At 37.4% G+C, this 11873-nt stretch overlaps 1 protein-coding gene across 2 annotated transcripts; it reads left to right on the top strand.

Annotated features, from left to right (window-relative positions):
• The first annotated feature begins 3746 nt into the window (after nucleotides 1-3746).
• CLDND1 (claudin domain containing 1) lies at nucleotides 3747-11319 on the top strand. 2 transcript variants are annotated; one of them, XM_039856796.1, is made up of 5 exons: nucleotides 3747-3845; nucleotides 5216-5525; nucleotides 7705-7815; nucleotides 9234-9371; nucleotides 9543-10962. In XM_039856796.1, exons 2-5 carry the CDS (start codon nucleotides 5234-5236, stop codon nucleotides 9761-9763), a joined length of 762 nt encoding a protein of 253 aa, XP_039712730.1. In that variant the 5' UTR covers nucleotides 3747-3845; nucleotides 5216-5233; the 3' UTR covers nucleotides 9764-10962. The 2 variants fall into 2 exon arrangements, with proteins under 2 accessions (XP_039712730.1, XP_039712732.1); XM_039856798.1 differs by lacking the exon at nucleotides 3747-3845 and adding an exon at nucleotides 4948-5019 and having other exon boundaries at nucleotides 9543-11319.
• Nucleotides 11320-11873: the final 554 nt, after the last annotated feature.

Raw genomic sequence — 11873 nt, 5'->3', positions numbered from 1 at the left:
AAAAAAATGCTCAACTTTCCTTCCCCATCCCTGGCAAAGATAATTGCTCCCATCTTTGTATTCTTTAAGACCTTATACAGTACTGCTTCTAAAGTGCTTATTACCTCATTTTACATAATTAGTAGTTTTGGTGTCTGACCTTTTGAGCTGGTCATGAGCAACTTAAAGGGGAGACCACCTATTATCTCTCCACTGGCCTCTAACTTATGGTAGCTACCCAACAAAAGTCTTTTTTGGACTCTTGAAGCCATTGTTTTGAACCTATGGGTGCCAGACCATATTACCCACATTAGAGTCATCTGGGGTGCCCACTAAACTGTAGCTTACTAAATCCAGTCCCAGATTTACCGAATCAGAATCATTAGGAGTGGAGTTTAAGATTTTATATTTAACAAACATCCAAGGTGATTCTTACACACACTGAACTTTAGAATCACTGTTTTAATTTATTTATCTTAACCAACTTTATATGTTATGCTTTATTATTATTTTGGCTAACTTTTTAAAAAAAGTTTAATAATCACTTCTAAAATTAAACCTCTTAGAAATCTTCTAGCCCGAATCTCACAAAATTTTATAAATTAATTTAGACTGCTGGTCTATCCCTATTCTGTGTCCCAGTTCCTGAGATATGTTCAGAATTGGGTCAGACGTTGAAGATGGGGAGAAGTAAAGTTTTGTTTATGGAGACATCTGCTCAAGTGAATCTATTATTATCTATCACGTGGCCATAGCTGTGACTTGAAGCCTCTGCTTCACAGGTGGGCTAAAGATTTTGTATGAATATAGCCACCCCAACTGGTGTCATGATATATTACTTCTGCTTCTTCTCTGTCAACCACTCTGGCCCCCATATTAGATGAGGACCCATCAGATTATGTAGCATATAGCACAGTAGAAAGAAATCTCTATACATGCTCTACTGATGTGTCCTAGAATAAATGGCAAATATAATGAAGCAAATTGTTTTTCATTAGTCTTATCAGAGTGACGATATATTCACTTGTTAGAAAAAAAACCTTGTCTATTTCTTGAGTATTATAAAGTGTATAACCATTTACATAGTCCAGTTTAAGAGATTGTTTATACTTTGTGTTAATGATTTTTTAAATTCTGAGTTACTTGGAAAGTTTAGTGCAAAATAATGTAATATATCATGCCAAATCAAAGGGCATGTATTTGCTGTTATCTGGGTCCTCCCCCGCTTCATTTATTGGGTTATTTCTGTTGGTACCCCATATTTACATAAACAGCAATGATGTTACTATTCTAGACACATATCCTTGAGGATTCTTCATAATGGCTGATTTGAACTGAATTTAGGATGTGCATAACAAAAATTGTGTTTATTTATATTGCTGTCCCTCGTTCCCAGCACAGTGTCTCACATATAAGTGGTCAAGAAGTGTTTGTAGATCTAGATTATGCTTGACTTTTGAGTCATTTACAATGAATAGTGACTTTTTGCAAACTTCTTGGACAACTTCCATTTCCCTTGATTACTGTTTACCATTAAAACAGTAAAATTTTGTGTTGCTGTATTTTTTCTATCAGAATGCATATAGCCTTCCTCCTTTTCCTTTGTCCATCTGCATTTCTCACTATCTCTGTCATCTTATACGTTGCCTAGGGTAGAGGTATAGGATACATGAGTCCCCTAAAGAAACTTTAATGCTGTGGATCTATGACAACCATATTTTGAAGTTACATTATTCTTCCAGCACAATATTGAATCATAAAATTTTAGAGCTTCAAGTGATATTAGTGATCATCCAGTACAACCATTTTACCAATGAGGACACTGGGGCCCAGAAAGAAATCATTTACCAGACTCTCACTGATGATTTTAAAATAAAGGACAATTTAAATGTAAATTTCTTATCTACATATGGTCTATTCACTGTCCTTCAGAAGCATGGATGGAAGTCTAAACAACTATAGTTTGTTACTCTTTGTAGCATTTGACAGGAATTGCTAAAAGGAAAGAGCCATTTTGGATGCACTTTTCTATTTTCCTTGTCCTTGGTTCATTTTGCCTTTGTTCTACAGTTGATTGATACAAAGAAATTCAAAAATTGATACTTTTTTTGAGAATAGTTATTGATTAGAACCCAGAGCTTGCTATATTTCTATTTCTTTCCTTTCTGTACTCTTAAATTCATGAGGAAAACCACCAAGACAAAATTATATGAGAAAAACATAATGTAGCTATATCTTGCTTAACATAATTTCTAGTTCCTAAAAATAAGTGCAATTAAAAAATATTTAAGTAGATTAGGGAATTTGGTACTGAGGAAATTTTCAGATGATTTGTAAGCACATAATATAAACAAGTTATAATATCTGTGTATCTATATCTTCAGTTATTGGTTTATTTAAATTGTAGTGTAATTGTAACACTTTCTTGCTGAAATTAGAACCATTTCTAACAAATTAAACCAGAGGTCTAGTTCGACTTTGCTTTTAAATCTAAATTACATAATCTATACATGGTTGCACAAATTATCTTTAACATTTCGTGGAAATATTTCAGGCTACCTACTATTTCTTAGATAGCAGAGTAGGAAATGGAAGCAGAAATTCAATTCCATTATTTTATTAAGGATTTATTTTGCCTAGCTACGCAACAAGCAAATATAAATAAATAGAAAACAGAAAACATCAAAGATGCAGAGATAAGTCAAAAATACGGCTGTGTGTTTGGCGATACTGAGATGATGAGGCAGTGCAAGTCCTCTGTGCTGAGTGGGCAGGATGGTCACAACATCAAACATGCAGACAATTCTAGGTCCATACTAAATTGGTGAGTGAAATACGTCTTGTGTGTTTTCTAGGCATTTGCAGACTTGATGGATAAAGCATCGTCCTCCTTTGCAGGGCTCCTCCAGAAACATCCACTTCCTGAACCATGAAGACTTCTGTATGCTATGAGACCAGGCTGGGAATCTCCTGACCAGGACTATACAAGGATGCCTGAAATCTGGTCTCGTCAAGTCTTTCCTAGTCCAGAGGCAGTTAGTCCAGAGGTTCGTTAGACTTGCTAAAGTGAGCAAAGACACCTACCTCTCTAAATGGCTTATTTTCCCCCTCTAGGGGAATCAGAGGCTTTTAAACGTTATAGATGTTCAAAAATATTTGCAAATACTAATAATTTAATAATTGTTTCATATGCTCTAGGCCCTGTGCTGGCCATTTTATATGTATTCTCTCATTTAATTCTCACAATGACCACCTGGGATAGGGGTTATTGTCAACATCTATATTTTGAGGAAAAGAAAATAAACTTAAAGAAGTTAAGTAAATTGTCTAATGTCACAAAGCTAGACAGCTCACTCCAACATTCAAGTTTGACAAGTCAGTTATTGAACCTGAGTTCAGCTGCCTTGTCTGTGATTGAGGTAGTGCCTTCCTTTTCCCCTTTCGAACTGTAAAACCCGAGTTACATAGGTCACAATCAACGACTAGAAGTGTCCGGAAACAGATCGCCTTAATCTGTGGATTCTCGTCCCTTTCTTCGCAAAATACAAGAATCCTTGCGTCCAGACCTTCCTTTTGAGCGCCGACTTTCCCTCCAGAGCCGAACTACATCCCCCACAATGCACCGCGCACGGCCGCAGGAATGCCGTCCACCGCCTCTCGCAGCCTTTCCCTCTGTCCCGCCTACAACTCCCACAAGCCCCCTCGGCCCCGGGCCTTGGCCAGGCCTGGGGTGGGGACGGAGGCGGAGGCGCGGGAGTTATGGAGTGGGCGGGCTCTGCAGGGAAGTGCGTCAGAGGAGGCGCGGGGAGAGTAGGGTGCTGTGGACTGAGCTTGAGGGTGAAGCTGGCGGAGCAGGAGGATGGGCGGTGAGTGAGCCAGCCTGGCGTCGCTGGGCGAGGGTCGCGTAGCCGTTCCACGTTTCCAGCGGTTTGAGGAGAGGTCTCTTCCCTGTGCACGGCTGGGGCTGGGCGGGTTCTGAGCCACGGGGCTGCGGCGGGAGTTTCCCCACCGCAAAGGGATCTAGGGAGGGGCCTGGGCGGGTACCGGGGGACCCCGGCGGAGGGCTGCGCGGGGCTGCCCCAACCCCGCCCGCCCCGCCTCCACGTCTGCCCGCCCAGTGGTGCGCTCCGCGGGGTGACAGCGCCCGGCGTCCGGCCTGGGCCAACCGCCACTCCCGATGCCGGGACCTTTAAAGGTCATTTGAGACCCATAGGGTGAAAGAGGGTTAAAAAGAATAAAAATACAAACTCAACTTATGGAGTTATTGTTAATTATTGTAATTGCCTTGATCTCTCCTGAGTCACTTCCCATCTTCCAAACTCAGTAATCCCAGTTTGCTAGCCTGTTTTCGTGTTCCTTTGTAAGGTGTTTGGTGCGGTCATGGTATATACTTGCAGTATTTGACCCAGCTTGATCTTCCTTGAGTCATTTTACTGCGGCGCTTTACTACTGCCATTGAGACCGTGTCCACGCCTTGGGAGTGTTCGTATTTTGCCTAATTCAGTTTTCTTTCCGGCTGAGGAGAGATCATTTAGTTTGCGATTGAGGAGGTTCAAAAAGTATAAGGAATGGGGAGAGTAGATAGGAGAGAGGAATTTGGCAGCGTAAAGGAGCTTGGTTTAACTTTAATGGATTAGGACAGACTGATATCTAGCACATTTTATGTTATTGTTCTCTGCTATTCTGTGCACCTGGAACAACTTTCTCTGGGTTAACAAACATGTTCAACTCTGTCTTCCATATAGCTCCTGACTCTAAACCTTGTTTTGGAAGGTTTCCCTCTTCTGAGAAAACTGGGAGAAGCTGATTTCCTCTGCTTTCTTTTCCTATGGCCTTTTCACACTGAAACCCAGAACACTTAATGCTGTGCAGCTTGTATAAAAATTTAATCTGTAATTAAAAAATTTTGCACAGTTCATTGCTGACTCTGGGCATGTCTGTTGTTTGTATCTGTAATATGTATGTCCTTTTCAGTGTTGTCTGTTTTAGTGTGCAGGTGATAGACTAGAGAACAAGACCTCTGTCTCCGTAGCATCCTGGGTATGTGAATATTTAATAAATACTTTCATGATAATGAGTTTTGTTTGAACTTAATTAAAAACATGATTTAAAAAAATTCTTTAATGATTTAAATAGCCAAAGGATGGGAAATAGTGATATTGAGATAATTTATTTCAAAATAATCAGTATTTGCCCTTGAAGTCTAACTTTTCTTCTTTCTTCAACTTTTAAACAGAGCAGTCTGAATGCCAGAATGGATAACCGTTTTGCTACAGCATTTGTAATTGCTTGTGTACTTAGCCTCATTTCTACCATCTACATGGCAGCCTCAATTGGCACAGACTTCTGGTATGAATATCGAAGTCCAGTTCAAGAAAATTCCAGTGATTTGAACAAAAGCGTCTGGGATGAATTCGCTAGTGATGAGGCAGATGAAAAGACTTATAATGATGCACTTTTCCGGTACAATGGCACAGTGGGATTGTGGAGACGGTGTATCACTATACCCCAGAACATATATTGGAATAGCCAACTAGAAAAGACAGGTATTTCTCTTATTTTGTTTCCTTTACCTCCTCAACAGTAGACGAAGTGATGCGATGATGGCCCAGTTATATATAAGCAGGTTTGTGGGTTCTTTCTCTCCCCAAAGAAATAAATCTTATGTGTCTCTTTTCTTCCTACTTCCTTCTCTTCCCAACTTCCATGACTTACCATTGTGCTCTTAAGTGTTGGTTGTACTCTTAACTGTCCTTATCTTGGGAAAGCCATTTTAGATATTTTGTTTATTTACTCATTCATTGAAAGCTGTTTCATTAATCTCACACATGTCATGAAGAAATAATTGGAAAAGTACATTGGAAGACTTTAAATACTTGGTAACTGGACTAGTTTCCAAAATGAAGTCAGCTAATATGAGTTGATAGTTCTTTTATGTGTTTGCCGTGTCATTATCATTTATCTTCTAAATCTTAGAGGATGTAATTTGACCAACTCTACATTTAAATCTGTAGATATTTGAGACTGTTTTAAAACAATCTTGATAGCGTTTATAGGTTAAAAATATGCAGTATATAAGAAGAAAATATAAATAATTTCAGGCTTATTTTACAAGCATTCTTAATATTTAAACATTTTAATTTCCATTTATTAAAATGGAAGCTTTAGAGCTCTTTATAAGGAATAACTTTACAATTTGTTTTGGTTTATGACTGTTTCTGTTGACCTTTTGGTGGGAAGCACTGTATTCAAATCACAGCACAACAGGCTTGAGTTACCATACATCAAAAGGATGATAGTTGTGATTTTATATGGAAAAAAGAAAATAGTTTGGCAAGAGGGGAAAGTGGTTAAAATTTATTGTAAAATGTTTAACTCTACTTATAAGAGAATAGGAAGGAGTACTTGATATTTGAATCTTAGTAACCATTTATTATTCATTCAACAAATATTTATTATATGTTTCCATGTTCCAGGGCCTAGTAGCTTGGAGTATATCAGGGGGGAAAAAAACAAAACAAATGAAAATCCTTACTCTTGGGGAACTCCTTACATCCTAATAAAGGATGACCGGCAATAAACATAACAGTGACAAAAAACAAAACAAATGAAAATCCTTACTCTTGGGGAACTCCTTACATCCTAATAAAGGATGACCGGCAATAAACATAACAGTGTAAACAATACATAATTATATAGTATGTTAGAAAATGACATGTGCTGTGAAGAAGTACAACAAAATGAAGGAGATTTGGAAATACACAGGGAAAGTTATGTTGGTGGGCATAAGTTACGAAATTCAGTAGCATAGGCAAGATAGGTTATCAGAAGAAGATATCACTTGAGTAAAGACTTGATATAGGTGAAGGTGTTGGACAAATACGTAATTGTGGAGGCAGGTAGAATCATTTAGGTTGGAAGGAACAACTGCTGCAGAGGCCAGTAGCTGAGAGCATGCCCCAAATATTCAAGGACCAGCAAGGAAGCTACTGGACTGGACTGGAGGAAGACAGGGAGAGAGAGGGTATTCTGTCAGCAACATGTACACTGGGAATGGGAATTGGGCAAATCATGCAGGTTTCTCTAGGCATATTGAGGATTTTGGTTTTTACTATGAATGTGGTGGAGCCATTGGAGGGCTTTGAGCATGGGAGAGATGATCTGTTCACCAAGGCTGATTTGCATCAGGCAAAGGTGGAATCCAGGAGACTAATTAGAAGGCTTATACAGTAATGCAGGTGAGAGATGATTGAGACTCAGACCAGGGTGGTAAAACTGAGCAGTGGCTAGATTCTAAATATATTTTGAAGGTATAGCCTCTAGGATTTCCTGATGGAATGCACGTGGGCAAGAATGACTCTAAACTTTCTAGTCTGAGGAACTGGAATGGTGGAATGTTACTATCTGAGATGGGCAAGATGGCTGGTGGAGTAAGTTAGGGGAGAAGATCAAAGTGCCTTTTTATTTCAGTCTTTGTCCACTTCTCCTTCTAGTCTTACATATCTAGTCTCATTCTTTTTCTTTTCTATGCCCATGTCTTAAGCCTGCTACTGAGAACCTCTGGCATCCATTGGGCATTGATCCTGCATGTCAGGGCCAAAGAGGTTGCTTTTTCCTCTGGGGACATCTTTTTATGTCACTTTTTATTTTAGAGTATAATTACTCAAAGAGATTTTGTTAAACGTTTATAGTTAAAACAACAAACAATCATTGTTATTATTTCAGAATCATTTGATGTGGTCACAAGATGTATGGGTTTCACGCTAAATGAGCAGTTCATGGAAAAGTTTGTTGATCCTGGAAATCACAATAGTGGGATTGATCTGCTTCGGACCTGTGAGTACCTTGATATCAGCAGGAAAATTGGAGAAAATAGGAAATAATTTTATCTTTTGTTGAGCTCTGATTTTGGAAAAAGATGAATGAGTACATTGTGTCAGCTTGAAATAAGATCTTTAACAGTATCCCAACAAATTCATATCTGTTGATAAAATATTTTAGAAGTTAGGTACATACTAACCAATTGCAAATAGGAAGTTGAGAGAGGCAGACTGATACCCTGGTTGATAGAATCCAGACCCCTCAAAAGATGTTATTAGTGAGCCCATTTAAAGGGAAAGTTTAATAGGAATTAATAATAAATTTGTATGTTCGAGTTAAACACTTTAGCTACCTAAGTTCAGATAGGGGTATGTGGAAACAGTTGACTGCAAGCTCTGTATGAGCCAATTGAGTGCCAGGCCTGTCACAAGTGTTACTCCAGTCTTAGGTGGTAGTAACAAAAGTGGAACTGTCAAAAATAAATGACAGTATTTATTAGGAGTATTCTGTTCCTTGAGGATCAGGTTATCCAAGAAATACTGTCTTCAGATTTCGACCTACTTTCCAGTCTATAGAGACTTATTGGAGCTTGCCTGGATGAATGACCATGTCATGAGAGGAAACATTGAATAAATGGCAAGTATTCAATTTTGCATTGCAGATGCATAGGAAGAAGTTTATTATTAACAGTTTGAAGGAAAGTTAAAGAAAAGACTTTTGTGTAGTTCTAGAAAGTAAAACTAGCACTAAAAGGTGGATTTGGTTTGGAGTTGATATTAATACATTGCTAATAACTAAAATTAAAAATGGATTGGTATTTGTTGTAAAGTCATCAGTTTTCTTCCCATGCTGTTGAGGGAATTTATGATAATTAAAACTGCCATTTATTGCGTGCCTGGTATATACTAGATCCTCTACTTTGTGCTTTGTGTATATTCTTTCAACAGGTTTTTTATTATCATCACTCCTTGACTTGTTATTCCTACCATGAGATCTTGTAAGAACTTAGATTAGTTTGTATGTAGGGCAAGAATGTTTCACTTCAAATTCTGGCTCGACTACTAACTATGTCACCTTGTTCAAATTATTTATACCTCCTGCCTCAGTTTTCTCTTTTATAAAATAGAGATAATAATAATAGTAGTACCTAATTCTTAGAGATGTTGGGAAGATTAATGCACAAAGCATCCATAGAATAGTGCCTGACATACGGTAAACTGTCCTGCTGAGATCAGTAGTTGTTAACTGCTAGTGTCCTTTTTTATCAAGACAAAGTTAGCATCTTTTTGAACAATGTGCTTTAGAAAAGAAACCTCAATATTCCTTTCTCATTTTTTAAGAAATAATCTAATTAGAATATGAAAGAACTTGCCATTGTGGGAAAACTGTCTGGAATCATGGTAACCTTTTTCTCTCTCTTTTTTTTAAATCAGATCTTTGGCGTTGCCAGTTCCTTTTACCTTTTGTTAGTCTAGGTTTGATGTGCTTCGGGGCTTTGATTGGACTTTGTGCTTGTATCTGCCGAAGCTTGTATCCCACCATCGCCACAGGCATTCTCCATCTCCTTGCAGGTGGGTCTTGTCATCATACTTAACTTTTTATCTTCTTCTTGTCTCCATAGAGACCAAAGAGTTGTAATTCTTAAACTTTCATATATTACTGCCCTGTCACATTACCTGAAATGCTCTTACAGTGCTCTTACTTAGCTATGTTTTGTTTTATTTTCTAAAATTTCCTCCAAGGTCTGTGTACACTGGGCTCAGTCAGTTGTTATGTTGCTGGAATTGAACTACTCCACCAGAAACTAGAGCTACCTGAGAATGTGTACGGTGAATTTGGATGGTCCTTCTGCCTGGCTTGCGTCTCAGCTCCCTTGCAGTTCATGGCTTCTGCTCTCTTCATCTGGGCAGCTCATACCAACCGGAAAGAGTACACCTTAATGAAGGCATATCGTGTGGCATGAATGGGAAGCTACCTGCTTTACAATTGCCATTTTTATTATTTTTTCATAGTAATATTTTCCCTTGTTTGCCCCCTAATTGTTTTTAATTTAACTTTTTTTTTTTGGCAGATATATCATTTTATCCTGAAAATCTATTTTATTTATTCACACAGTTGTTTTTTAATACCACTGAAATTTGTATGGATTCCTCTAATTCCCTATTTCAGACAAACTAACCTAGGTTCAGAATCCAGACAGAAAGAAATGGGTAGACACTTGACACAGATTTGTAAAAGAAAACCGATAGTGGGAAATTGACCCAGAGCAGGTTCTGCTGATGTCTGTTAGACTTTTTAGTAAAGTAACTGTATTCACTCAACTGGAAACTTTTTTTTTTGGTTGGGAAATCTCATCATTGTCAAAACTTATGATCACTTTGCTGATATAGATAGCCAGTTAGCCAGACGTATGAGTACTATTTTCAGAGACTTAAGCTATATAAAATAGGGAAATTACGATCTTTTCCCCTAAATATTGGCATATAGCTTCACCAGGATGAAATATGGCAGCTGTTTATCTAAACTGTGTCTGTGTACAAGAAAAGTGAAAAGTGTAGTATTTACTTGACATTTTAACTTTGTAACTGCAAGAATTCTAATTCAACCAGACAAGAAGATTAACCTTATTTTTCTTTTCTTTTTTAAAAATTTTCCTTAATGTGTCAAGTAGGATTTTCAGTACCACCAAATCATTTTGGATTTTTACTCCTTCCCTCTTCATGCACCAGGCTTATAAAAGAGTGCTTTCTTTTTAACACTACATAGGGGTCACAATAAAATTTGCCAATTGCTATTTCTTTATTCCAGCTAAGTACCATAAAGAACGTTCCACCATAATGACCTACTGAAGCTAGGAAACCTACCACAAGACCTGGCTGGTCATTAACTTCCAACTGTGGTCTTTATTTCTTGTGGTGAAATGATGTGCCTTTCCTTGCCTAAATCCCTTTGTGGTGTGTATCAACATTATTTAACACCTTCTGATTCAGTCTTTTTTTTTTTTTTTTTTTATAAATATGTCTATAAACATTGAATTTTAAAAAATTTATTTATTTATTCCATTACTGTAGCACTTGACAGATTTTAAAAAATGTAACAGTAATTTCTTATAAGATCCTAAATCTGTCTTTTTTAAAAAATAAAGTAAAAAATGAGAAGAGACTCAGTTGATTTAAATCTCAATACCTTAGAATGAAGAAGTACAAGATTCTGAATGATGATCTCTAGTTCTCTGTGGAGAATGCACTGTTGCTCTATAGGCCTATCTTAGGCTCAGTATTTGGGTCTCTGTTTTATCTTCCAGAAAATGGGAATCCCTTGCACACATTAGAAAATAAGAGGCTCTTTATCTCTTACGTTTCAGAGTTTTAAAACATGTTTTCAAAGTAGTTTTGTGATCTCTATCATACTTAATGTGGATAGTTTTTCATAAAGTCACTTAATGGCTGTGGATATTTGTGTTCTATATTTAACCAAGTCAGCTTCTGACTTCCAACAAAGCCAATATTACTCTGCCTATGAAATGGCTGATTATTCAGTTTTCTATCTCTTCTTAACTCTTAAAGTTTCATTTCCCTTCAGCACCTCTGGAAAGTAGACAGGAGAAAGCTAAGTCAACAAACACAAAACACTTTAGGGAATAGGATTTTAAAGTTATTGAACTGCAGGGCATTTTTGTATTGGAGATTATTTATTTTAAACAATACCCTGCCTCTTGTCACTCTAAAGTTATCTGTGATTGTTACTGTAATATTAGTCTTCAATGTGAACTGTGGAAACTCAGTCAGAATTCAACTTTTGTGTTAACAGCCTCACCAGTAGCATCTTTTAATATGGAAAGCCAGCACTATAAGCCCTAGTGCTGAATATGTGTTGTAGTTGATATTTTAAGCACATTGCAGAGTAGCTGAGGCCATCTCCTCTTAAGATATTTTTCTTTGGAACACATAGGGCCATACTGTTTCATTTGATGTGAAAATTACAGTTTTTCAGCTGTCTTGTGATTCTAAAGAGGCAGAATCATATGAATTACTGATGTTTGATCTTTTTTTTTTTTTATTAAACTAATACAT

This window comes from Pteropus medius, unplaced genomic scaffold (genome assembly GCF_902729225.1).
Source record: "Pteropus medius unplaced genomic scaffold, Ma_sr-lr_union100, whole genome shotgun sequence".
Lineage (NCBI taxonomy): Eukaryota > Metazoa > Chordata > Mammalia > Chiroptera > Pteropodidae > Pteropus > Pteropus medius.
This window is presented reverse-complemented; position numbering and strand designations above follow the sequence as displayed.

What these genes read in the sequence shown, in the direction of transcription:
- CLDND1 (XM_039856798.1), top strand. Translation starts at nt 5,234, where the DNA reads ATGGATAACCGTTTTGCTACAGCATTTGTAATTGCTTGTGTACTTAGC. An exon ending in TAGCCAACTAGAAAAGACAG is followed by an intron (nt 5,526 to 7,704) that starts GTATTTCTCTTA and finishes TTATTATTTCAG; the next exon opens with AATCATTTGATGTGGTCACA. An exon ending in CATTCTCCATCTCCTTGCAG is followed by an intron (nt 9,372 to 9,542) that starts GTGGGTCTTGTC and finishes ATTTCCTCCAAG; the next exon opens with GTCTGTGTACACTGGGCTCA.